The following is a 24217-nucleotide window of genomic DNA, read 5'->3' as shown; positions in this document are numbered from 1 at the left end:
CTCTCTGAATGCACGGTTTACCCTGAGCCACTTCCTAGACTTATTTAAGTTCTCCTTTTCCAACAAATGGGGCTCCACACCAGAAAGGTGAGTGGAACAGCAGCAGCCATAAGGCTCGTGCTGGCTGGGCTAGGAACACCCTTCTGCATCTCCATGTGGGTGGAAGAGCTGCCAAACAGCTGTGCCCTGCTTGCCAGCAGTTCTGGTGTGTCCTGTGTGCCCAAGTGCTGGGAGCCACTAGTGACAGCCTTGCACAGCCAAGGCTTTGAAACTCTTTTTTAATGCTAAGATTTCATCTAACAGTTACTGTAGCAGCAGTACCCATGAGGGTGGCTGTATTGCTGTAGGACCTTTGGCAGGGCTGTCCTGAGGATGCAGATGATTTCTCCATTTCGGGCAGATGTTTCAAACCAAACAGTGAAAGCACAGTTCCTGTCCTCAGGAGGTGATGGAAGTGGTGTGTGCAGACAGTGGGTTGCACTCCCCAGTGGGCCATTTACTCTGGATTTTGTAGGACCAGCAAAATATCCACCTTTGTAAAGGCTTCTCTTGGCAGAACTGCTAGAGCAGCTAAGCAGTGAGGGAGTTAACTTGGACACAGCTGGTATGTCAGATCTTTGGTCACTGGGTCTCTGGTTTTGGAAGCTATCAGGGTTTTAACTCTTTCCTGTTCCTAGTAGGATTGTTTGAGCACCTGTGCAAGCAGTGTGTGACCGGGACATGGAAAACCATCTCCTCCATTGTCCCACGGGCCATGGCAAACCATACACATCTGAGAGGTGTCCTTCAGGGGCTCCTTTAGGTACATGCTTCCCTGGAGCAGTACATTGGAAAGAAGACAGGCTGGGACCCTGGGAGAAAAGGGAAAGCATTTTGAAAGTAACAAAGAGGTCAGAAAGCAGCTCTTCCTCTCCCTCTCCCTGCCCTCCTCTGGCAATTACCACTGTGGCTTTTCTTGCTGGATCCCATCTTCTGCCTGTGAGTGTCACAGAGACACACAACCTCCTGTAATCACTGCCTTTTTCAGCTGTGGAGGTGGACACTGCTGAAAGAGGAGGGCTGAGGCAGTGCCTGGGCCTCCCTAGCATGGCACTGAACCAAAATGCTTCCCCTGCCATAGGCAGCTGGGAAAACATCCAAAACTTGGCCTGCAGCAAGAGCACATGGCTTGTTCCTCCTGGGGAGACTGAAAAGGGCTGAGCCTGCTGAGGAGGTGAGACAAAACTCAGCCAAAAAGGACAGAAGCCATGTGAGTTGCCAGGAACAGCAGCCTGGCACTGTGCAATATCTCTCAAGCTGCTCGGCTTAGGAGAGTGTGGAGCTGCCCACAGCCAGGACCAGGCAGAAAATCCACGTTGGGTAAGGACCAGTCAGCTATAAGACACAGACAAGGATCTGAGTATTAAACCATTTAATTCTCAAACCACTCACATGCATAATGTTCTTTTACACAGTGTTAAAAGAAAGAAGAAAATGCATTTTGTTTAATACAAACAGAATTTCAAGTATACATTTATAGAATTTTCCAAGATTCTTACCCAAGTTGCTAAGTTCTCATTCACATTGTTCTTAAAGCTGTCCAACGAGAGCGCTTTTTGCTAAACTGCTTTCAATGCAATTGTACAGTCCCCTCTACCTTGGTTTTATTTCCCCCTTTCCAACTCTGGTTCCCCTGCCACCCCTGCCCTCCCCCCTCCAGCAGTGCTGGCAATCCCTGGACACAATGGCCATGGAGCTTCTGTTTGCCAGTGCCTGCTGGAAGAGGAAAAGAGAAGCAGTCATGGAGGGCCAGTTTGGAAACAGCTTGGAAAATCACTGAAGAACAGTCTGATATCCACAAGTTACAGCAGGCTTACTCTTCAGCCTACTCCAGACTAGTCTGAACACTGACTTTTTTTTCTTGAAATAAGGACTGCAACCAGAAATAAAATAAAATAATAAAAAAAGAATAATTAGTACAGCAGGAAATTTCTTAACTGTGAAAGTAAGTCTTGAGTGTTAGGACACCTGTCCTAAAAAGGTTTGATTTATAGTCACTAGTTGAAGGTGACAGCACAATTTCTGTTACAAATGGTTACTCTGCAAACCAGCTCAGAGCAGAATCAATGTGGGACACACAAACTTGGATTAAAAAAGAAAAAAAAAAAAAAACAACAAACAGAACTGACGAGGGCTCCATATTCATGTTATGGAAAAAGCCCACAACCCCAGTAACAGCTTTCTCCTGGCTTTGCTCTTCAGCTTAGCTCAGCCCTGGGCCGCCAGCTGGGTTGTAACTGGGTGCAACTTCTGACCTGTTAAAAAACGGAGTTTAAATCTTCTTGACAGGCAAGGGTGGGCTTCTCTTGAAAGATTCCAAAGTCTCCTAACAGCCAGCAGCCCCATCAGTGCCTGGGCACGGTGGGGCTGCTCCGGGCAGCGCGGGGCCGTGTCGGCCCGGGGGGCTGCTGGAGGTAGAGCTGCCGTGCCCCAGGGTCTGGCAGCATTGCTCCCCCCGAGCTGTGGCTGCCCAGTACAGCTGTGCCTGCCCGTACAGCTGTGTCCCCAGCCAGCCACAGCTGTACTCGTCTGACGAGTTAAAGTGCATTGCGGCAGAAAAGGGTTTGCTTTTTAATTTTTTTTTTTTTTTTTTTTTTTTTTTTTTTTTTTTTTTTTTTTTTAAGAGGAACCTATTTAAAGTGCTGTTCTAGTTTGGAAAGGGACTGTTTAGAAAAAAAAATGGCACCTTTTCACATGAGAGATTTGCTCTCTGTATGTGTGTATATATATAAATTTGCAGAGTCAGATCTGCTGACTAATGAACAACGTATAAAAGTGTTTGTATTTTATCTTATTGCTTTTTTTTTTTTTTTTTTTTTTTTTTAATGCTGCCTGCTGCCTTGGAGGCAGGAGGAAATGGATTCTCCTTTACCTTCCCCACCATTAACTGATTTCCCAGTGCAGGAATGTGGTCTCCCAGCTCTGGCCCAAGGGACAGTTCACTGTCATGCAGCACATGGGAGGTGACAAAGTCCCCCTCAACTGTCACAGCCCCATGGCCAACCTGCAAAGGGTCACAGTAAGGAACTGGAGGCCAAGAAGGACTGTGGATCCCAAGGGACTCCCATTGCTCCTGCCAGATGCCATTTTCATTAGAGTCACTTTACAAAGCAGACTTGCATTTCTGAAACACAGAGGTAAGGAAAACAAATCTCTTTAAAGTGAAAGCTTTGCTGCTAGAGTGTGTAGTGTGGTAACCTCAGCACTCCAAGAGAGAGAGGTAGTTACTGTCCTGTGAATATGCTGCTGCTTAATGTGACTCCATTTCTGGAGTGATTGCTCAAAAGAAAAAAAAAAAAAAAAAAGAAAAAAAAAAAAAAGAGAGGAAAAAATCCTGTGCTCTTTATTAAGTTATCCCAGTTAAATCTTTCTGGTGAAGATATACTTGACTATTTCCTCTAAGAGGCTTTTGTATTTTAGAAATTGATTGTCAGTTAAGTTTGTTACAAGATGAAATTTGATTAGCAAATTGCTATACAAAGCCACTTCCCTTGTTAACTCTTAAAATTCTCTCTCCCACTACTCAACTATCCATGCCCTATTTCAGGGTCACATCCTGCCTGCTCCTGCAGTAGGACAGCATTTCCTGCTCTGAGCAGTTTTAATGGAAAAAAACCAAAATTTTAAAAAGAGCTACAGATATCATATTCACAGTGTTGTGCAGGAAAGGTGGGGTGACACCAGGGAAACGAGGGGAGCTTGGGGACAATGGGGCACAGCTCATGGGAGCTTCAGCTAGTGTTCAACACACTAGAGGCTTGGGAAAACTCCATTCATTCCCTTCCCTTTTCAGACTAAAGCAGTGCTTTGAATACCTTGCTTCCATTTCCATGAAGTACCATCTGATCCAGTCTTCTCATCCTTCGCTAATTCTCCCTGCAAGTGCAGGGCACGAGGTGAGGAATATGTTACTGCAAGAACACACAGGTGCGTGTTATTCTCCTCCTCATTCAGCCTCTAAAAGACCTTATTCAGAAAAGTCTGTTTTGCCACCCAGAATTGTTTTTGCCTGTCCTAAATGTCAGCCACGTTACTCACCAACACAAAAGAACCATGCCTTATTTGAACAACACCACTCCTCTCTCCCTTCCCAGTATTCCTTACTGGCACTTGCCCCATGACAACACGGCCCTGGAAGCTGTCTGGTGTCAGCTTTCTGCCCAGGCCAGTGCCTTTGGGGAGCCCAAGGCATTCGTCTTAAGCAAAGGGTATGACAAAATTCTACTCTCAATCCCACCTGGGGTGCTTCCCCCAACAGCACAACCCTGGCTTAGGGCATCTTCTAACACATCAGAAAAGTGACTGCATGCCACCTACACCCTCCTTCCCTGCATCTCTGGTGGAGATCCAGGCTGCCCTGTAAACAGCCCCTGAAAACAAACATGACTGAAAGAGCACCCTGGGGCTGGGGACAGCCACACTGGGGCTGGGGCTTCATGCCCCTTCCCAAAATCCAATCTGTCAGCCCAAAAATTGCACTGTCCACTTCTTGTTAGTGTCACGTACTGCTGCCACCCTCCTCCCACTGGCCTCTTGCAGGCAAGAGCTGTGTTCAGTTACCAATGCCCAGGCAGGGAAGGATTCAAGAAAAGCTTCACAGTAATTCAGAGAGTTTCTTTAGACATGTAAACTCTCAGAAAACACTCTCGGAGGCACAAACCCCCCGTATCAAACCAATGCCCAAGACAAGTAGATGAACGAGCAGAGCCAGGGAAACCTCAAGAAACAGCTTTTAAAACTTGACCAAATGGGGAACCAATTATTTGGCATCATCAAGTTAAAATTTGTTTCTCTCAGACTAGCTTTGTGACTCCTCCCCCTGCCCCAGACTCAGTAATTCCTATTGGAATTCTAGCAGAAGACATCCCTGCCCATGGCAGGAGGGTTGGAATAAGATGAACTTTAAGGTCCCTTCCAAGCCAAACCATTCTGTGATTTGAGTAACTAATTTAAACTGTATTTTATCTTTTTATACTGCTACTTTCTGTATTTTTTGTCCAGCAGTAAATGAATCAATCCAACTTCATTTTTCATTTCTCATTAGTTTCACAGTTTCATAGCCAATGATATTGGGTCTGACTACAAAGGTAATGGGAAGGTTTAAATAAATAAGTCTCACTGCACTATAAAAATAATGCAGCCATTTCACCATAGGTCTGAGGGGAAGGGTGTTAGGTACATTATCAAAAACCAAGCTGAAAGTCTGCAAAAAAATTAATGCACTGATTTAAGTACTGCCTTAGGTAACTGCAGTAAAATAATAAATCAGAATATGTCAGATTAAACAAGGAACTTACACAGCAGTATTTAAAAATACCTGAACATGTTTCAAAAGCTTAACTGATACATACTAGGAAGGCAAATAAAGCTGCCAATTTTACATGGTAAAACTGAAAAAAAAAAAAAAAAAGTAACAAAAATACAGCTTGGAGCAGTCTAATGGAAACAGGAACTTGGAGGCTGCACTCTCCCATGATGGAGATTTCCCAGCCTCTCTGGACAAGCTGATCCAATGCTGTTTGACTGTACTTATTGTGAGATAATGTCTTATCATGTCTTATCATACCTAACCTGATTTTCCCTTGCATAAACTGCTGCCTACTGCTGCTCCTCCTTCCACCGTGTGCCTCCCAGAAGGGTCTGGCTCCATCTTCTCTGCACCCTCCCCTGAGCTGTGGAGTTTAAATAGGAAAAATTATATAGGTAAGGAGAAAGCACTGAAACAAAAACAAACTTCAGTCTTCAACACTTGCTAGAAAACTCAGAAAATGGCACTTTGAAGTCTAGTACTGCCCTTTCCACCCTTCACTTCCCACCCTTCAGTTCCTTCCAATGGCATTTTTGAAATGCTCACAGCAAATCTTGCCCCCACATGGGACTGACCCCTTTTCCTTCGTTACTATTCACAGCTCCAGCAAGGAAAACACTGGTGCTGCTCAGCTGTCATGTGCCAGGACAGGCATCTTTGGACACCTGTCTCACAAGGCAGCAGCATTTCTTGCATGCTCCTGCCCCTGTGCAGGTTCTACACCAGCATTTCCCTGCCCACAGCATCCATGGCATGCCAGATGCATGCACTATCTCTTCCCAGTGATGCTTTGTTGCTGTTCCACCTTTCTACCCATTCCCCTGTGCGGTTCCAGTGCCACCAGCACCAGCCAGGGCTGAAAACAGATAAGCTCTCTCCTTATTTCAGCTCTCTTCCTCCTCCCTAGAGGAAGCAGAGCCGCTGCCAAGCCTGTGGGACATGTTAGAGGTGAATTTGTTCTTAGCACTTGCTAATTCTTTGGAAAGGTAATTACTCCCTGGCAGAGAAAAACCAGCAAGATCTTATCTTTGAACGCATTATTTCTTCCCATTGGTGACAGCAGAACACGTGCCTTCACAGAAGTTATTAACAAACCCCCAACCACTTCTGGACACCACTAAATAGCAATGGCTCATTTCCTAAAAGTTTAAATTAGACACTAAATACATCAGTGGCTGGTTTTGTGGCTTCCTCCCCAGCTCCCGGCTGTGCCAGGTCACAGTCTGATTTTCTTTTTCTCCCCTTTTATTTCTAGCTTTGCCAGAACGTCCTTGTTTTGCAACAAAACTGTTAAGGACCATGAAGAACACCTTCAGAAGGCCCCACCATCCGACTTTACTCAGCAAGTTTCAAATCCTTTCAATGCTGCAACTCCCCAGCAGCACAAGTTCTTAAGTCTTTCTCCAATCCATGTTTTTGTCCCCAAAGACCTTTCAGAATTCCCACCTAAAAAAGGTTCCTCCTATTTCCAAGAGACATCATTTCACAAGCTGTAATACTTTGGTTTACAACTAGATTAAAATATAAATTAAATAATAATAATGCTAAATGAGTTTATATTGAAACACATTATATTTGTTTCTATATATGTATATACAGGTATGTGTGTGTGCACTCCCTAATGACAGCTAGAGGAAGCAAAAGTCATTCTCCAAAAGCTTCTACTCTTCCAACTAGCATGGTCAACTTATCCATTGCAACAATTCCCTGTGCATAAAAGCTAATGAAGCACTGGAAGGTGGTGCTGGTGACCAGCTGGATCACACAGACATTCAGGAACAGAAAGACAATAAATTATAGGAAGCAGTAGTAACTTGTTCACAGTTGGGATGAGGATAATGTTATGGGAAACCTGAATTGTCTACAGTTCCAGGAATAAAAAGCCAAAGCTCACTGAAAGTTACAGATATATTGCAGTTAATCCTAAAAGCAAAGATCAGATCTGACACAAAGAAATGGCAGAAACCATGTGGAATTTCTCCCAGCAGCCTAAACTCTTGTACCATCAGATTCAGCAGGAAGCTTTCCAATACCTCCCTCAAAACCAGAATTCATCCCAGGGATGTTCTGATCACTGCCTCCATCTCAGCAATGGACATTTTCCCACGTAGGAAGATTCCTTGAAACCAACTCAATCCTACATCCAAAAGAAAATGCTCCCAGTCCTTTCTTGATTCCATCAGCCCAAACATTACATTCAGTCTCTCCTAATTCCCAGCCTCTGTGTTTTTCTATGTTTGCCAAGCCAAAGCCTTTCAGCAGATGGAAATATCTTAGAGATGGTAGGACTCTTCAGATAGTTTTATAACCCACTTGAGTGGGTTTCAGGTTAGGAATCACCTACATTTCTAGTAAGAATAACTGCAGCAAAACTTTGGTCTGCTACATTTTACTGGTTATAAAACAAAACAAAACAAAAACTCCACAGCAAGTCTACTCCAAATCTACTCTATTCCAAAATGTTCTAGTAGACTTTAGTTTCAAGAAGCAGCCAGTATTGTTTGCATAGTTCTATTTGGTTACATAAATATCCTTTGAACGACAGTGATTAAAATAAGGATTCTGAGCTCCTCTTTAGGCCCTTTAACTGCAGATATCAAAACTCTGTGCCTGGCTCTCACCTTGTGACTGGAGCAATGCTCACCACAATTATTTTGCTATGGCAGTGGATCCCAGGCTTTCCAACTGCAGTCCTGGCCACAGGCTCAGCTCCCAGGGAAAACTCAGAGCCCAGACCCTGGCAAAAGGTCTCCTTGAATTACAGCTTCTTAACTTATAGGATAGTATGGGTTCGGAAGGGACCTTTAGAGATCATCTAGTCCAACCGTCTTGCAATGAGCAGGGACTTTTCCCATCTCCAAAATATTTCCAGCAGAGCCTGAACAGCATTTGATGTCACTAATCTGCAGAAACATTTGGATGCTGACACAGCTAAATTGGCAGGCATGTCATAGAACAAAGAGGAGAGTTTGGTAAAGTTTAAATCATTTTAAGTGCTGTTTTTTGTTGGCTTTCAAGATGCATGATCCTATCTACCTCCAAGGCCACCTTCCACCCAAATCAGTTTAATCAGCTGCACCTTTGCAGCTGTCTTCCTATTTATTATGTTGGATTCTGCAGGAGAGATTAAGTCAGCAGCAAATAAAAGCTACAACTCTGCTCTTGCAAAGGCCTTGTTAGGGCTGAATCACCCAAAAGTGGCAAGGACTTTACTCCCAAAGCAGACTGCTTGGAATCACTTCCTGAAATGGGCATCTCACAGTTAAGTGACATTCCTATTGCAGAGGTGTGGGATGGAAATGCAGCCATGGAGCTGTCACAAAATGAGAGCAGGACAAGCAGGGAGAGCTGTCCTGTCCATGATTTCAACCTTGAGCTCAGAGAGGGCTGAAATCCTGGCTCTGTGCCCTGTGTGCTGAGCCAGCCCCACGATGCTTTTCAGCTTGTTCCCAGTGCTATTCCAGCTCTGTACAGCTGTCAGATGGGAATGGGGTCAGTCGCTGCTGACCTCTCTGGGTTTAAAACAGCAGCAGAGACACAACATGCTTTCTGTTCTTCCCAGCACCCAAATTAAAGTTAAATTATACAGGTCACAGCTTGAGAATACTGTAGAGAAGATGCAGGAAAAGTCCAAGGACTGAACCTGGTGGTGGATAATGCTGAGAGGACAAGGAGGGACTGCCCATTTGCACTAGCTGCTCTGGCTCTCACGGAGCTATCCCTGCATCTTACTAAGTTAGCTCTAAGCATGTCCTCAGCCTCCTGCAACAAATTCACATTACACAAAGCCTCTCATTCATCCCTCTCTAGCTGCTGGAAATACAAAGCACAATTTGTTCTCACATCCTCTCATTGCATTTTGGCCTTCTCATTTTCCCAGCTTCACATCAGTCATCCTCCTGAGACAAAGAGGTTTAGGTTTAGCTTTTCTCCAAAGCAGCAACACAGTATTAACACAATTCTTGCTATTTTCACAGCTATTCACAGGTAACCTGGCAGCAGCAGGGAACAGCCACGGCAACCATCATGTCACTTGGCTGACACTTGGCACCAGGGTCTGCTGCAGGCTTAAGGAGATAACCACAACTCTTCACATTTGGGAGGTGAGTTCTTTGACAGCAAAGAACTAAGAAATATGTCCACCTCCAAGAAAGCAAACTGTAAAACCAGAGTGTGTTCTCCCTGTTGCCTGAGGCAAGAAAACAAATGGGTTAGTAAGCCCTAGCTCTAAAGCAGACAAAAATGTTACGTACAGAGGTATTAAAACACGAGTTCTCTTCACATCCTCCTTAAATCACAGTTGAAATCACAGTTTTGGCAGAACAAGATGCAGCTAGATGTGGGAATGCAAAGCTGTGCCTCAACCCATCACAGAAGCATTCACACTTGGAAAGTTGGCATCTGATTCTCCACAGCTTTGGTGCAACCGTAAAGAGCCACACCAACGCAGAGGCAACAGGACACAGTATCATTCTGTTAGGGAAAGCACCTCTGAAGTAGCTACACCACTGCCAGAAAATTCACATGAGGTTTTCTCCATACCATACAGGACCTCCAACCCCTTTTTTTCTTGAACCTTGGTCTCATCTGCACTCAGGAAGTCAATCCTTGAAAGAAATGTTCAATAACGATTCCTTCAGAACTGGTTCCACTGTCTAGTGCGGATGGGCCTGAACCGGTTTCAGCACTGTTCAAGAAATATTAGACATCATGATTCCCACACATACATACACATCCACTAAATGTACAGAAATAATATCAAAATGATTCCCACTACCATACCTTATACTGACTCTAGCTACAAGCTATAAACTTCACCTCAGCGAGGCCTGGGCAAGAATATTGGCTCTTTTGCATGCAATCAGAAATGATCATTTATACAGTGGCAACCTCTGCACAAAAAAACCCCAAAAACAAAAAGGAAAGCAAATATAAAGGAGGAAAAAATAAAAACCTTTCACAAGCTTTGTTTTCAGCCTAGTAAGGTATGAAGGACTAATTTCATGGTTTTCACCAGGCCACTTGAAGTAGTGAATCAGCAATCAGGATGCGCTGCTGGCATCCTGTACTGTTTGGATGCTTCTCCGTTCACAGTATTGATACAGTAAAATAAAAACCTGCTCAAGAAACTCACAGCTATGCCATGGGAACAAAGGCATTCACCATTTTATGTCAGCCCTTCTTCACTATGGTTGCCATCTGTCTCAGAAAAATGTTGCTTGTGTAGCAGTTACTGCACCTTCACCCTTCTCTTCACAGCAAGCTTAGCAGGGAAACTTTCCCACTATATTTTTATATAATATATGTATATAAATAATTTTATGTTTTTATAGTTTGGTAGTATTCTTTTAAAATTTCTATTTTAAAACACTTAAAAATCTTTTAAGCAACTAAAAGTAACTTTTTATGCTCTCTAGTGTGAACAGGATAGGATTTCAAAGTTTTTAACTTTTTTTTTTTCCTCATTTTTGGTAACTTCAAAAGCTATGACAAAAGCAGCACATCTCCACTCCTCCCTGCACCTTGATTGCAACAAAACCTACCTTGGCCACCCTCTCACCTCATCCTCTGCCACTGCTCTCTGGCAACCTCACTGTTTTGGTACCATGATGTTTGACCTTTGCCAGGAAACCTGACGGAGCTGGTTGGGTGGCCAAATCACTCCCTGTGTGATGGATGCCCTTGACAGGAGAGGAGGAAGAAGGCACAGAAGGAAAACAGAGGTGAAATAATCAGTTTTCCTGTTTGAAATGGTCAATGAAATGGTACTTTGCAGGTACCCAGCTCAGAACACCTGCAAAGGTTCCTCTTGTAGGATCACATCCCTGTTACATGTGATACTGGCACCGAGCCCTTTCCCACACACAAAAACACATTAGAGCCACATCTCTTTTTGAGAGAGAGATGGGAGGAACAGTGAGACCCCTCACATATTAAAAAATCTATAAATCAAGGCAAGCATACATCACTCTTCTCCAAATTATTCCCTCCAAAGGGGCAGGAAAATTATCCCAAGTATCAATTTGCAGATGGAGAAAGCAAGGGCCGGAGATATTTCCATGTGCCCAAAACTACAGTCAGACAGCAGGCCAAGCTTTATTGTCACTTGGTCAGTCTCCTGCCTGCTGAGCCCCTACTCCAACCTCTCATCCAGCTTTCTTGCTGAAGCAAGAGGAAGTGTATTTCTTTTTCAATGTCTCCTTGTTCCTCCCATCACCTTAAGGTTCAGAACTTCACCCCTCCTCATCATATACACATTATACATCCACAAGAGAACTCCTTCACCAAACCTGATACGTGCAACCTGTCGTTCATTCCCCCTTCATCATGAACAACTTGGCATCAGAACTAGAGAAAACTCTTAAAATATTGCATATTTTTTTAAAAAAAGACGTCAGGATTTTTGCACTTATCTGCCTGTCCCATGCTTTTCTGGTTATGAACCACATAAGCTCGTGCAAACACCTACAATACACACGCAGGTATGTCTCTCCAGGTTTGCTAAACTTGCTCTAAACATCAGAGCTACTCAGAATACAAAAATGTTAAGTCCATGCAAGGGGACAGAGTTGTGATTGCTCTAGGAACCGTTCACTTTTAAGTCTCCTGAACTGTTATAAGGAAATAGAGTAGGGTTCTCTTTTCTTTTTGCGTTTCATTGATAAAAAAAGTTATCAAACTAGTTTGTAGAAACAGGTTTAAAAGCAACCACCTGCGATTGCTCGGCTGTGACAACAGCATTGCAGTATTCCCATATCCCGTATTGCTGTTCTAAAAGATCAAGTGTGTGTCGAGGGGGGAGCAGGGGTGAAAGAGGACTTTGGTAGCCAGCCTCTAACTCTGCAATTCAGCAGCTCCAGAAAATCTCTTCCTAATCCTTGGCACCACCTGAAGCATGGCAGTGCTTCAGCCAGGACCTCAGAGTGCTCTGAGCTCTCCAGATCAGCACCAGCAGAGGACAACCTCCTCTAGAAGACCCCTGCAGCCCTTCTCCCAATGCATCAGAGTCTCATGCAAACCTCACAGCTGCTAAATTCCACTCTCAGTAGCTGAAGTACTTCCTTCACATTTTGCTGACCTCTGGAATACCACTTTGTAGCTGTGCCCACTTTAACAAGGGGCACCAGGGCTGCATGCCTGGAACGGGCAAGCCCAAAGCCCTAAAAGAACAGTTTAAATAAAAACGTAAAGAGACACACCAAAATAAGACAGGGATAAATACACTCGGGCAAGGCAGGTTCCACCAGGACAGTATTCTTGTTTTCTTTGCTGTGGCAACTACCTGGGGAAGGGAGAAAGGCAACGGCCCCTTGCCCCTGCTCTCCCCTCGAGCGGGAGCAGTGGATATGGCTCTGTGGCTGAACCCGGCACTGCCGGCGGGACGCCCTGCTGGGCCACAGCGCTGTCCAGAAATACAAATGACTGCTTGTCCCAGATCACTACAGAACAGTAAAAAAATTGAAAATCCTGTCGATCCCTGAATAAGAAGTTGATTGACACAGTTGTTCTGTTTTTCTCCAAGAGGAGGAGGAATAAGGGAGAAAAACATTTAACACTCTATGGGTGTGTGTGTGGGTGTGTGAGAGGAAGAGAGAGAAAGAGAGAGATTTTTCTATTTTGGCAACATCTTGGGAGCTTCTTTCTGTTCAGTGGTGGCATTGCACTAATTACAGTACCAGCCTGCCGGGTTGGTGCTGACTCTTTAGAGCCAGGAATGGGAAGACGGTCCTTTCTCCTGGGACTCCACAGCCGCACTTCAGTCCGGCCCGGTTGTGGACACAGATCCCTGTGCCGTCTCCCCCACCGCCACAGCCTCTTCCTGTGGAGGAGATTCCTCCTCTGCCTGCCCCCGGGACGTGACGGTGGTCTCAGGGGAGATGCTGTGGGGCCCCTCCAGGGGCAGACAGCCGGGGTGGTTCTTGCGAAAGTGCTGGTTGAGGATGGCCTGGAAAGGGAAGCTTTTGCCGCACACGTGGCAGTGGAAGGGCTTGTTGCCCGTGTGCTTGCGGATGTGATATTCCAGCTGATCCTTGCGGGTGTACTTCTTCCCACACATGCGGCACACAAAAGGTGTGATGCCCATGTGGAGCCGCATGTGCCGGTCCAGGCTGCCCTTCTGGTTGAAGGATTTGGCGCAGTAAATACACGTGAGCCGTGGGTTGTACCGGAACCAGCGCTCTGAAACCTCCTGCTCCCGCAGATATTCCACGTAACCGCTCACTCCAAGCATGGCTGATTCCTCCCCCTGCCAAGGAAATGGCATAGATTTAAATAACAAGCAGCCTAAAACAAGTTGCAGAGAAGATCAGGCCCAGGTCCAGCCAGTAAAGCATGTGCCAAACCTCAAAATCAGCAGCACTAATGTCTGCAACCTCAAGCACACATTTAAGTGCTTAACTGGGGCCTTGGGGCTGAAGACAAACAAGCAATCAATTAGAAACCACTGCTGCAAAGGCCCCTTTTGCCAAGCCATTCCCTGGATCTGGTGAAGAAAAGACAGCCCTAAACTCAAGGGCACTTGGCCACCAATTCAGTTGCGCACCACATGTCAATTTGTTACTTTTTAAAAAATTTGTGCCAGTGTAATTAAAATACTTGGGTGTATCACCTTCTGTTTTCCTTACTACAAGTCAAAAAAAAAGAAGCTGATTAATGAGCTTGCAGTAAAACAAAGGAGGAGCAAACCACAAAATAATATCTGAAAGTCTTCAGGTGTCATTTTACACAGGTATTTATTCAGATGTCACTTAGAGTTCATTTTACAATGAGTCACAATGAGCCTGCCTGGCTGTGTAATCCATCCCAGCCCCGGGGCATCGAAGGCAAGGATGTGCCTGACCCAGCTTACACAGCAAGGACTCCTCTGCATTTTCTGAAGTCACACAGACAAACAGCCGAGGAACAACCTGAACCACAAGCCTGCTCTCAGGACAGACACTTCTGGCCATCCTATTCAGACTGAGCAGAAACACACAGACTCCAGAAAGCTTCTGTGCTGGAGATGCACTGTTTACTCCCCCAATGCTGCTTCCCAGTGGTGCCACATGTGGAGAAGCTACCAGCAGGAGGGCATCTCCTCTGCAAGCCAGGGCTCTACGGGCATGAGCAGCAGTGTACTGTGCCAGGTGCTGCTGAATCCAGCTGTACAGGCATAGGGAAGCTGTTGAGGACTAAAGGAGATACACAAAGCTCTGGTTCTCCCTTTCCATTCTACCAGTGCCATTGGGCAGGGATCACGGGCAGGCTATTTTAGTACGGATATCACGATGCCAGGAGAGTGGAAGGTGACAATACTTCCCCATGGTGTGTAAAGCCTAAGGTTTCATGCTTGAGGCTGTCTCACAATGGAGGAGTAAGAGTACCTTTTCTGTAGGCAGAGCTAAAATTGCTTAATATGTCACATTTCCCCTAGAGGGTTGGTTTGACCTGAAATTTTTGCAATGTCTTCTGAGGACACAAAAGAAAGCTTTGCAAATAGGAACAAAAAGGTATCTGCCATTTTATGGAAGCGTCTAACGAAGTCAGCAGACAGCAATCACAATCTTCTCCCCCTTGCTTCACTTGGTCTTACTCAAGAGCAAAGCAGCCTAGTATCTCCTTCCCCACCTCCAGCCAAGTCCTTTGCTTACACACTGACACATTCCCTACCTGTCACGCTCGCAAGAGTTTTTCTGCACTGTGTTGGCTGACATGCTTGCACTACAGTGGCACTGTGACACCAACTGGATGCAACTAAATTAGACCAAAATGATAAGGCACAGGCATTACTGCTGTGTCCCACTTTGCTGCACTCTACAGCCCACTCCCCTCCCATTTCTGTGCATCTCTCCCTCCTACCCCAAAACTGTGCCCGAGAAAGCAGAGAATTCACAGCTCTTTTGTGAATTTATGTTGCAAAGTCTGCTGTACAATACAAGTCACTTGGAGAAGAGACAGAGACCTCTCTAAAACTCCACAGCTCTTTGACACTCCACCCCAAAAGGTTTATTGGTGTAGTGCCTGGAAGGCTTTTGGGAATGGTCTTGGTACCGGCATAGAAAGATTCAGCTGTTGTCACCCATCTTCCACAGAAGCCAAACCACACCTCCTCCCTCTGCTCAGGCATTTGCCGCCAGTTTGAGGGCAGATCCAGCTCTGCAGGCAAATGGGGTTTCTCCTCAGGAGTTGGTGGCCTGCCCAGAATAAGGGTGGATATTTATGCCCTCAAACAACAAGAGAAACTCCTTGTGTTTTCCAGGTATCTGGCCAAAATCCCAAACAGCCAGAATCCATTTTAAATCGTACTAGCCCAGCACATGTTCTCCTGTGAGCAAGTAGATCCTTTGCCAAAGTAAAAGGTCCTTGTATCACACACATTACTGCTTGCAAATATAAAATATATTTTACACAATACACTTCATCACAACGAAGTCACCTTCAAACCAACATGTACTTGCAAACATCTTGATCTGCCTACCTGGGAACTGGGCTGCTTGGGCTCATCCATCCGCCCGGGAGACTCGCTTTTCGATCTGTACCGCTCAGTCACAGCAACCATGCTGCCAGATGGGCTAAATCTGTGGGGTGGGGGCAGAGTGGAAATGGAATTTTTAATGGGCATCAGGTCACTACAGTGTTTAGAGCAACGGGTGAGCAATAGAGGCACCTGTATAGCATCTCTTCATCCTCATCAGCTAACACGATGGAAGTGAAACAGTGCGAGTATAAAGGAGAAACCAAATCATACCAGTCTATGGTTTCAGTCTAAACATCTGAAAATTAAAACTGAGTCATTTGGCTTCCAGTTCAGCAATAGAGAGGGGTTGCTATCATGAATAAACCAATATGGGCCTCATGACTCAGGACAGAAACCATTTCTCAGAGGACACCTCTCCTCCAGCACCCACCTCCTCCATTCCCAGTGTGAAACATAAGGGATGTGATGGACTAGAGGTGGGACACAGTGCATACAGACTGCAGTGCAAAAAGAGGTGCTAGAGACTAGCTGATCCAAGGAAAAGGGCTAAGGAAGTAGGAAAGCATCACTCTCCAAAGGCCAGCTCAAGATTGTTCCCACCGATTGATTTATTTGATTTATTAAGTGATAAGTGACAGAATATCTGCTGCTTCTAGGTAGCTGCTTCGCCATAGGACTGAGCTAGAAGAGAGGCAGATGTGAAGGGAAATCCTAGAACTACAACCGGCCTCCCAATTAAAACAGACCTGCCCTTTATCAAATCCATTCTCTGGCCTGAGCCTAGGACAAGAAAGCAAATGCTGAAGTGGAGGAGAAGATGGATGGAGAATCCAAACACAGCAGATTTCACCACTCATTTTCAACAAAGACTTTCTGCTCTCTCATATAAATCAAAACAACAGTGGAGGTCACTGGGTTCCCCAATTCAACTGCCTCAGAAGATATAAACCCAGGGCCCACTGCTGTCACGGATCACTGGGAAGACCTTGACCTACAGCTGCTGTCTGGCTTGTTTCTCAGCCAGAACCATCCCCAGATCTCTGGGCCAGAAGGCACCAGTGCAATGGAGATATGTAACACATATTGTATATGACCTCATTAATCCGAATGCTGAGTCTGGTATCTACTGAGGCTGAACTGAACATCTTCTTTAAAAAAAAATCTCACCTCAGCTGAAACACTGAGAGGTAGAGATTGCAACATCTAAGAGCTAATAAGTAATTTGCCAAACTAGCCTGTACCTGGAGATCCTGGTCTGATCACTACCCAACCAAAATACTATTACCCAAACTGGATACGCTTCCCAACACCAGGTAAAAACCCTTTCGCTCTTATGCTTAAGATGGCCAAAGGAAATAGAAAGAGGAAATGTTTCAAAGCGACTGACCCAGCCAGGTCAGAATTTTGCATAACCTCCTCTTACAGCCAAGGTGAATAATTAAGTTTAAGGAAACCCACCTGTCGATCTCACTGCTGGTCGGCCTGACCACTTTGGCTCCAGAGGAGCCTAAGGCAAAAGCCTCCTGGCCCAGCGATCCATGGCCCGTGGTGTCGATCACCATGGCCGTGACCTCCTCGGCGCTGCTCCCATCTTCTCCCGAGGGCTGGTGCTCTGCCCCCAGCCACTCCTCCAGGTTTTCCGTCTTAATGCGCACTCCTCCCAGCACCCGCACTTCCTCGTCGTTCTGCGCCCCGCGCTCTCCCATTCCCGTCTCCACGTACCACTGTCCTGCCCTGTTAATCCGCAGGATGGGCTCCCTGCCTTCCACATCGGAACTCTGCTCGATTATTTGGGGGCTGGTGGACTCCTCGGGCGGGCTCAGCTCCCGAATGTCCAGCACTGTGCTAACCTGGCCCAGGCGGCTCCCCTTGGGGGTGTTGTGACGCGGGCTCAGGGAACGGTTTAGATTTGGCGTCGCCCGGTGAGACTCGGGCGGTCTCTCCTGATGCTTCGTCCTAGTCTGGCTCAATTCCGCTTCCACCTCTGCCACATTAATTTTGAAATGAATCCCCTCGAGTATCTGCGTGCATTTGTCTATGATGTGCTGCATCTGCAAGAAACTGGCAGCTGTCAGGTAACTGATGATGTCAGCCAGCTGCAGACATATCCTGCCAGTGTAGCAGAAGGAGAGAAGCTGCTCGAAAACAGAAGGGTTCTTGATGACAGATATGGACACGGTGCTCATCTCGTTCAGGGACATGTGGTCACGGAAGTAGGGTGAGCTGGCAGCCAGCACCACCTTGTGCGCACGGAAAGCCTGGCCCTGCACGTTGACCACGATGTCACACAGCCGACCCTGCATGCGCAGCTGGTTCAGGTGGCTCAGGACAGAGTTACTGAAGTTAGGAATCTCCAGCTGAATGTTCCCACTCTTCTCCATGGCTGTCCCAGCTGCAGGTGCACGACTCTACTAGAAAAGGGGAAAAAGATCCCATCATTGGCAGAGCCAATCATTTGAAATTAGAGCTTTTTTCACCTGCTTCCACACAGTTTGAAACAATGGAGTTTTTAGAGACCTTCCTCATCCACTGAACTGCCACACACCTGGCAGCAGCTCTGTTATGAACGAGTGTGTTTGAGAGTGCTTAAAAAAGCATCCCAAAAGCTCTCTGAGCTCTCCATGCTATGCATCCCCTTGCACAAATGTTCTGCTAAACCAGTCCCCAAGAGACCCCCATTCCCTGCGGCTTTAGCCTGAAAAACACTTTGCTCTGCCAGCCTCAATAAAAGCACATCTGCATGTAAAAAGAACATTAAAAATGGCACAGGTATTAAAAATAGGTACCTGATTGCATAATGGATTAAAATTCTCACCACTTGTACCTTCTAAGCATCTTGAAAAGAGAAAGTAATAGAGAAAGCTCCTTTGTAAAACAGGAACTGGGAAGGAGACACTGGGACCTAAAACCTCCTGAGACTTCTGAAAAGTTGTCCAGCATACATCTGACCTCAAGGCATCCTAAGTGCCTTGTTAACCTGAGATATCCATCATATGTGGCACTTCTGACACATGCCAGAAAATATATAACAGCAGAGTGAAAAAAAAAGCTGTGGCCCAGGAGAGCTCAGAGGGCCTCACTCGGGATCAGTTTTTGTAGGGTCCCAAGAGACTTCACGTTGGCCATCACTAAGTCCCCATCCTGGCCATACCCTAGGTCAGTAACTCCTGGACTCTTTCCCAAGTAGAGTGGCAATGGGATTGTTCCACTTGGGCTGCAGCTCACAACGGTGCTGCTCTGCTTGGGCTGCAGTCCAGGTAAATGGTTCACCCAGGCTACACATGGCTCATCCCTTGTTTCCCACCTCAGCTGGGATGTTCCTAGTTGTTCCCACCTCTACCACACAAGAGCTCCTGGTAGGCTCAGGGAGCATCTCAGTGCCCAGCTGCTGCAGTTGGGGGGGACCCTTCACCACTCAGCCGAGTCCACCAAGGCTTATCAGGAGATCTCAGAGCAGGGCCAGGGAGGGGGACTGGGGGATGCACCGCCACATCATCAACATCACCACACTTCATTTTGGCAAGGTTTGAAAAGAAGCCCTGACCATATATGGTAAAAATTTGGAATGAATGGAAGTGAGATGTAAACTCATCCAAAAAAAAAAAAAAAAAAAAAAAAAAAGAGTAAAGTAAATAAGCAGCTTCCAGTCCAGATAGCATCTGAAGTGTGGATTGAGCAGAGTCCTGCAGATGTCAAAACCATTTCAAGCAGGCTGGGAATACCAAGGCTCACAGTGCCCACTCTGAGGAATCTCTGAATCGAAGGGATTGGCACATGAAGAGCACGTCTGCCTTTGGAGGACTTTTTATTTGGAATTTATGAACATTGCAGTATAGCATATGTCCATATGCCCAAGCAGGCTTTGTGCAAACTTGGCAAACCCTGTTACTAAACATGAAGCTGCAGGACAGCCTGTCAATCTTGTGGAGCTGTGCCAAGGGATTTCTGAGTGGCAGGATGGCTGCGCGTCCCTGGGGAAGTCAGATCGGAGTGCACAAAGCTTCACAAGGTGCAGCTGAACAGTGCCAGGCCTTAGGGCTTCTTCTCTCCTTCCCCTATCACAGAATGGTTTGGGTTGGAAGGGACCTTAAAGCCCAGCCAGTGCCACCCCCTGCCATGGGCATGGACACCTTCCACTATCCCAGCTTTCTCCAAGTCCCGTCCAACCCGGCCTTGGACACTGCCAGGGATCCAGGGGCAGCCACAGCTTCTCTGGGCAACCCGTGGCAGGACCTCACTGCCCTCACAGGGAACAATTTCTTCCCAATATCCAATCTAAACCTACTCTCTGTCAGTGGGAAGCCATTCCCTCTCATGCTGTCACTCCATCCCTTGTCCAGAGTCTCTCCCTGTCTTTTCTGCCAGCTCCTTCAGGTACTGGAGGGCACAATTAGGTCACCCTGAAGCTTCTCTTCTTCAGGCTGAACGACCCTAATTCTCTCAGCCTTCCCTCACAGCAGAGCTTCTCCATCTCTCTGATCATCTTGGTGTCTCCTCTGGACTTGCTCCAACAGCTCCATGTCCTTCCCTATCTTTTGGAGAAAGCAACAAATCCCACAAAAATCAGGAAACCACAGTGCACAGGTCTGTGTCAACACAGCACTGGGAGCAGAACATCAAGTGCACAGAACAAGGGGAAATAGAAAACCCAACATCTTACCTGGAGTGCTGTGAGTTACGTGCAGTGGGAAGGAAATGGGGGTGCTGCCTTCTTTTTTTTCTTCTGATGTAGTTAGAAGAAAACTTGCTGCCCCCTTCCCCTTTAGGAGGTAAAAAGAAAGAAAAAATGAAGTGCAGAGGAATTGGGTTCTCCCAAGCGCAGTTGTGAACATCAAGCTTTGTCATTCTTGGTTCTGCTGGAGGATCTAGCAGCAGGATTAGCTCACCATCTTCCCAAAACAGCTGTTCCTAAAGCAATAAGCCTCTGAGTACACTCTCAAGGAAGGCAAGGGTGAAACACCCCTGCCAAGGCCACGAGCACCCAGGGAGGCAAAAGGGAGGCACAGACTGAGCTTGGGATATACAGAAAGAGAAGGGGAAAAAAAAAATCATCAGACCTTAACTGCTGAGCATGGCTGGGTATGGCTGTGGTCAGAAGGCAGCTGCTCCCCAGAGAGCCCAACAAACTATCTGTGAGCTCCTGCTCTGAAGGCAGGGAAAATCCATCTACTCTTCATAACCCACAGAACTCTGCTCAGCCCAGTGTCGAGGAACCTGCGTGTTATCATCCACTCAGAGGCTGGGAGAGGGAATCTGCCTTTTGGTTCAAACTACCCTGTCAGAGGCTGATTTCTGCCCCTCTCGTCAGCTTCTGCACCTCAGCCACAATGACATCCTGGCTTCTCTCTGCTCTGGGAAGTCCACCACTCCAGCCACCTTTACAGGCAGGCTGAGCTGAGTCAGCACAGGGCACACACTGACACACTGCTGTTTGTAATGCCATTCCAGGTGTCACCAGCTGAGACTCAGGTTTCACTTATCTCAGCAAATGCCTTCCAGTCTGTGAGGCAGCTACCAGGAGCGGGTGGAATTCTTGATCCATCAGGTAAGAAACAGAGACAGACCATCCAGCAGATGATGTCACCCTGGAAGCTGCACTGAAAACTCTCAGCTTTTGGGTTGAGATTTACTGTGACTGGGCAACTTCACAGACTCACAGAATATCCTGAGCTGGAAGAGACCCCACAAGGACCACTGAGTCCAGCTCTTGGCTCTCCACAGACACTCCAACAATCCCACCCTGTGCATCCCTGGCAGCGTTGTCCAAACCCTCCTGGAGCTCTGGCAGCCTCGGGGCCGTGCCCATTCCCTGGGGAGCCTGGGCAGTGCCAGCACCCTCTGGGGGAGAACCTTTCCCTGAGCTCCAGACTAAACCTCCCCTGAGAAAACTCCAGCCATTCCATGGGTCCCATCCCTGGTCCCAGAGAGACATACTCAGAGTCCTAGAATGGTTTAGGTTGGAAAGGACCTTAAAGCTCATTCCGTTTCACTCCCTGCCATGGGCAGGGACACCTTCCGCTATCCCAGCTTGCTCCAAGCCCCGTCCAGTCTGGCCTTGGACACTGCCAGAGATCCAGGGGCAGCCACAGCTTCTCTGTGCCAGGGCCTCACCATCCTCACAGCTAACAATTTCTTCCCAATAAACCTATTCGGCTGCTCGCACGTTCCAACGGGACTCCAACAACTCTAAACCCAAACGTAACTCCAAGCTGAGCCAAGCGGCGGTGGCTCCTCGCCCGTCCCCACCCCGCCCGCAGGAGCTGCTCCCAGGGCGCGCTGTCTCCGCGCCCCATGGCTCCCGGAGCCTCCTCGAGCGGGGCCCGCGGCTCCTCCTCACCCGTGACAGCCGCGCCGCGGCCCCGGACGGGGGTGCGCGGGGCGGGCGGGACCAACCTCCCCGAGCCCCCGCCCCTCCCCGCCGTGGCCCCGCGGGCCGGCGGCCGCGCCCCCGCCGCTCCGCGCCCCCGGGGCCCCGCGCGGCTTCGCCCGCCCCTCCCGGCCCGGCCTCACCTGCCGGGGGTGGGAAGGGCCCGCAGCGCCGGCCCGGAACCGAAACGCGCCAGCGCGGGCCGCGCCCCGGAAGGAAACGCCGTGCGGCCCCGTACGCCCCCGCCCCGCCCCTGCCCGTGGACCGCGCCCCGGTGGGTGTGGCCGCGGCCGCACCACGTGACCTGTGCTATATAAGGCGCGGGCGCGGGCCGCTCTCCCTTTTCCGCTCCCGCGGCCATGCGGGCCCGGTGTCCCTCGGGCGGCCCCGCCGGTGAGTGGGGGCCATTCCGCGCTCGGGCCGCCGTGCTGCCGCTCCGGGGGGCGGCCTGGGGCCCCGCGGGTGCGGGTCGGGCGCCGATGGGAGGTGATGAAGGGAGGATTGAAGTGGATTGCGCGGCCGGGCCTGGTCCGCGGCCTAGATCGCTGGGAGCTCTGCCTCATGGCGGCCCTGGGGATGTACAAGGGGGGTCCTGCGGGTTTGGGAGAGCACCGGCCCCGGGAAATAGCTCAGGCGTTGAGTTAGGGGCTCTGGCCTGCCAGTCTGCTGCGCCCAGGATGGGGTCGTGCAGTATGTCGGGGTCCTGTGCCCGCTGTAAATACAAGCGATAGGTCTGCGGGTTGGATTTCTCTAACCGCACTGCGCTTTAAGGAGCTTGCTTTTGCAGGTAAATGGGAAACGTTGCGCAGAAAGCAGCGGCAGAGCTGTGGAAGGATGCGGGGTCCCGCGCAGCTGGGATGTGCGTGCAGTGCAGGAGGGTCAGGGGCTGGCTTCGCAGCCCCGGCGCTCGCAGGCACGTGCGGTGACTCTTGGCCATGGGCCTGTGCGAGTCAGACTTGGGCTCCGTGGTCCTTGTAAGTCCTGACTCAGCGCATTTAAAGAGAACCGGCTCACTTCACTTCCATATGCTCAGCACGTGATGAGAACTATGTTGGTAGGGACATCTGAGAGGGTGATGAATGCCAACATACCTGAGCTGGGCGTGGAATAATTCTGGTGGCCTTATCCGGGAAGGCTGAGACACCACTGGGCCCTTGAAGCAGCCGGAGTTAATGCCTGCCTGGCTGCCCTGGTGGTAGTACACCAGAATTGATGTTGTAGAAAACAAAGTGGTTAGTGATCACATCGTGCTTAAAAATATGTAATAGCAATTATTTTTTGTGGCCTCAATCCTTTTAAAGAGCCAAAATTTAAATTGCATCAGGGGAAATCTTAAGACTGAAAGTATTTTGAGTGTTGCTTGTATTTTTCAAAATAATATTTGTGAATATTGCATCCTTTTTGGAAGAAGAAAAACTAATCTGCTTTCTTGTTTTCAGATGAACATATATCAGCTACACTCCTCCTTCCTGTGGCTTCAGCGCAGGTAAATATTGCTTTTGAAATACAGAGTTGAAATTAACAATTGTTGGGTTTGTATACACCAGCTAGACTGGAGTGCTACTGTATCGGGGAGTTACAGTGTCAGCAGTTGTAATTCAGGCATTGCCTGTAGTGTCTTGGGCAGGCCTCACTTTTCTGCTGGGAAAAGTCACCTGTTTATTTGTCCTGAGAGTGTTTATGAGGCCCCTGTTGTTTATGAACTACTCATACTGTAACCAGACTGCAAGGGTACCCCCAGGTCCCTTTTCCCCTTACTGCTGTTTCTTTGTTCACAGCAATAAATAATGTTTTGGGGAAAGTGCCTGCAGGATGTTGTAGAAAATGGGTAACTATGGGGATTGATGCTGAGTAAATCTCAAAGCCTATGATGGTTTCAGTATAAGAGTAGTGGACAGAAGTGATTTCTGAAAACTCCATGCTGAGGCTTTCTAATGTGATTGCCAGAGAAGCTCCCTTGTTCTGCAAACATGTCCAACTCTTCCATCTCTTTTCAGGTCTGCCCCCAAATGTGGAGACCTAAAGCTACTTCTTCCCAAGGTAAAAA

The 24217-nt window shown here is 47.7% G+C and overlaps 2 protein-coding genes, 1 long non-coding RNA gene and 2 other non-coding genes across 11 annotated transcripts in view; 3 read left to right on the top strand and 2 right to left on the bottom strand.

Moving 5' to 3' along the window:
• Positions 1–24217, bottom strand: part of RO60 (Ro60, Y RNA binding protein) — a 146090-nt gene that overhangs the window by 118844 nt on the left and 3029 nt on the right. The window lies entirely within an intron of this gene.
• ZBTB37 (zinc finger and BTB domain containing 37) lies at positions 1033–22349 on the bottom strand. Of its 7 annotated transcripts, XM_053985461.1 has the most exons (7): positions 20464–21641; positions 17262–18214; positions 15804–15903; positions 13513–13592; positions 5611–5711; positions 3855–3950; positions 1033–1912 (listed from the first exon to the last, which is right to left on the bottom strand). In XM_053985461.1, exons 2-7 carry the CDS (start codon positions 18182–18184, stop codon positions 1875–1877), a joined length of 1338 nt encoding a protein of 445 aa, XP_053841436.1. In that variant the 5' UTR covers positions 18185–18214; positions 20464–21641; the 3' UTR covers positions 1033–1874. The 7 variants fall into 7 exon arrangements, with proteins under 7 accessions (XP_053841436.1, XP_053841434.1, XP_053841431.1 ...); XM_053985456.1 differs by lacking the exons at positions 1033–1912; positions 3855–3950 and adding an exon at positions 22314–22349 and having other exon boundaries at positions 5619–11028; positions 13024–13592; positions 20464–20563; XM_053985457.1 differs by lacking the exons at positions 1033–1912; positions 3855–3950 and adding an exon at positions 10908–11028 and having other exon boundaries at positions 5625–5711; positions 13024–13592.
• On the top strand, positions 22499–24207 carry LOC128811675 (uncharacterized). Its single transcript, XR_008438421.1, has 3 exons — positions 22499–22563; positions 23610–23656; positions 24168–24207. It is a non-coding gene; the product is annotated as an uncharacterized LOC128811675 (long non-coding RNA).
• LOC128811866 (small nucleolar RNA SNORD74) lies at positions 23196–23274 on the top strand. Its single transcript, XR_008438511.1, has one exon. It is a non-coding gene; the product is annotated as a small nucleolar RNA SNORD74 (small nucleolar RNA).
• LOC128811871 (small nucleolar RNA SNORD75) lies at positions 24033–24099 on the top strand. The gene has a single exon (XR_008438516.1). It is a non-coding gene; the product is annotated as a small nucleolar RNA SNORD75 (small nucleolar RNA).

The sequence above is a fragment of the Vidua macroura genome, chromosome 9, assembly GCF_024509145.1.
Source record: "Vidua macroura isolate BioBank_ID:100142 chromosome 9, ASM2450914v1, whole genome shotgun sequence".
In the NCBI taxonomy this organism is placed as follows: domain Eukaryota; kingdom Metazoa; phylum Chordata; class Aves; order Passeriformes; family Viduidae; genus Vidua; species Vidua macroura.
This window is presented reverse-complemented; position numbering and strand designations above follow the sequence as displayed.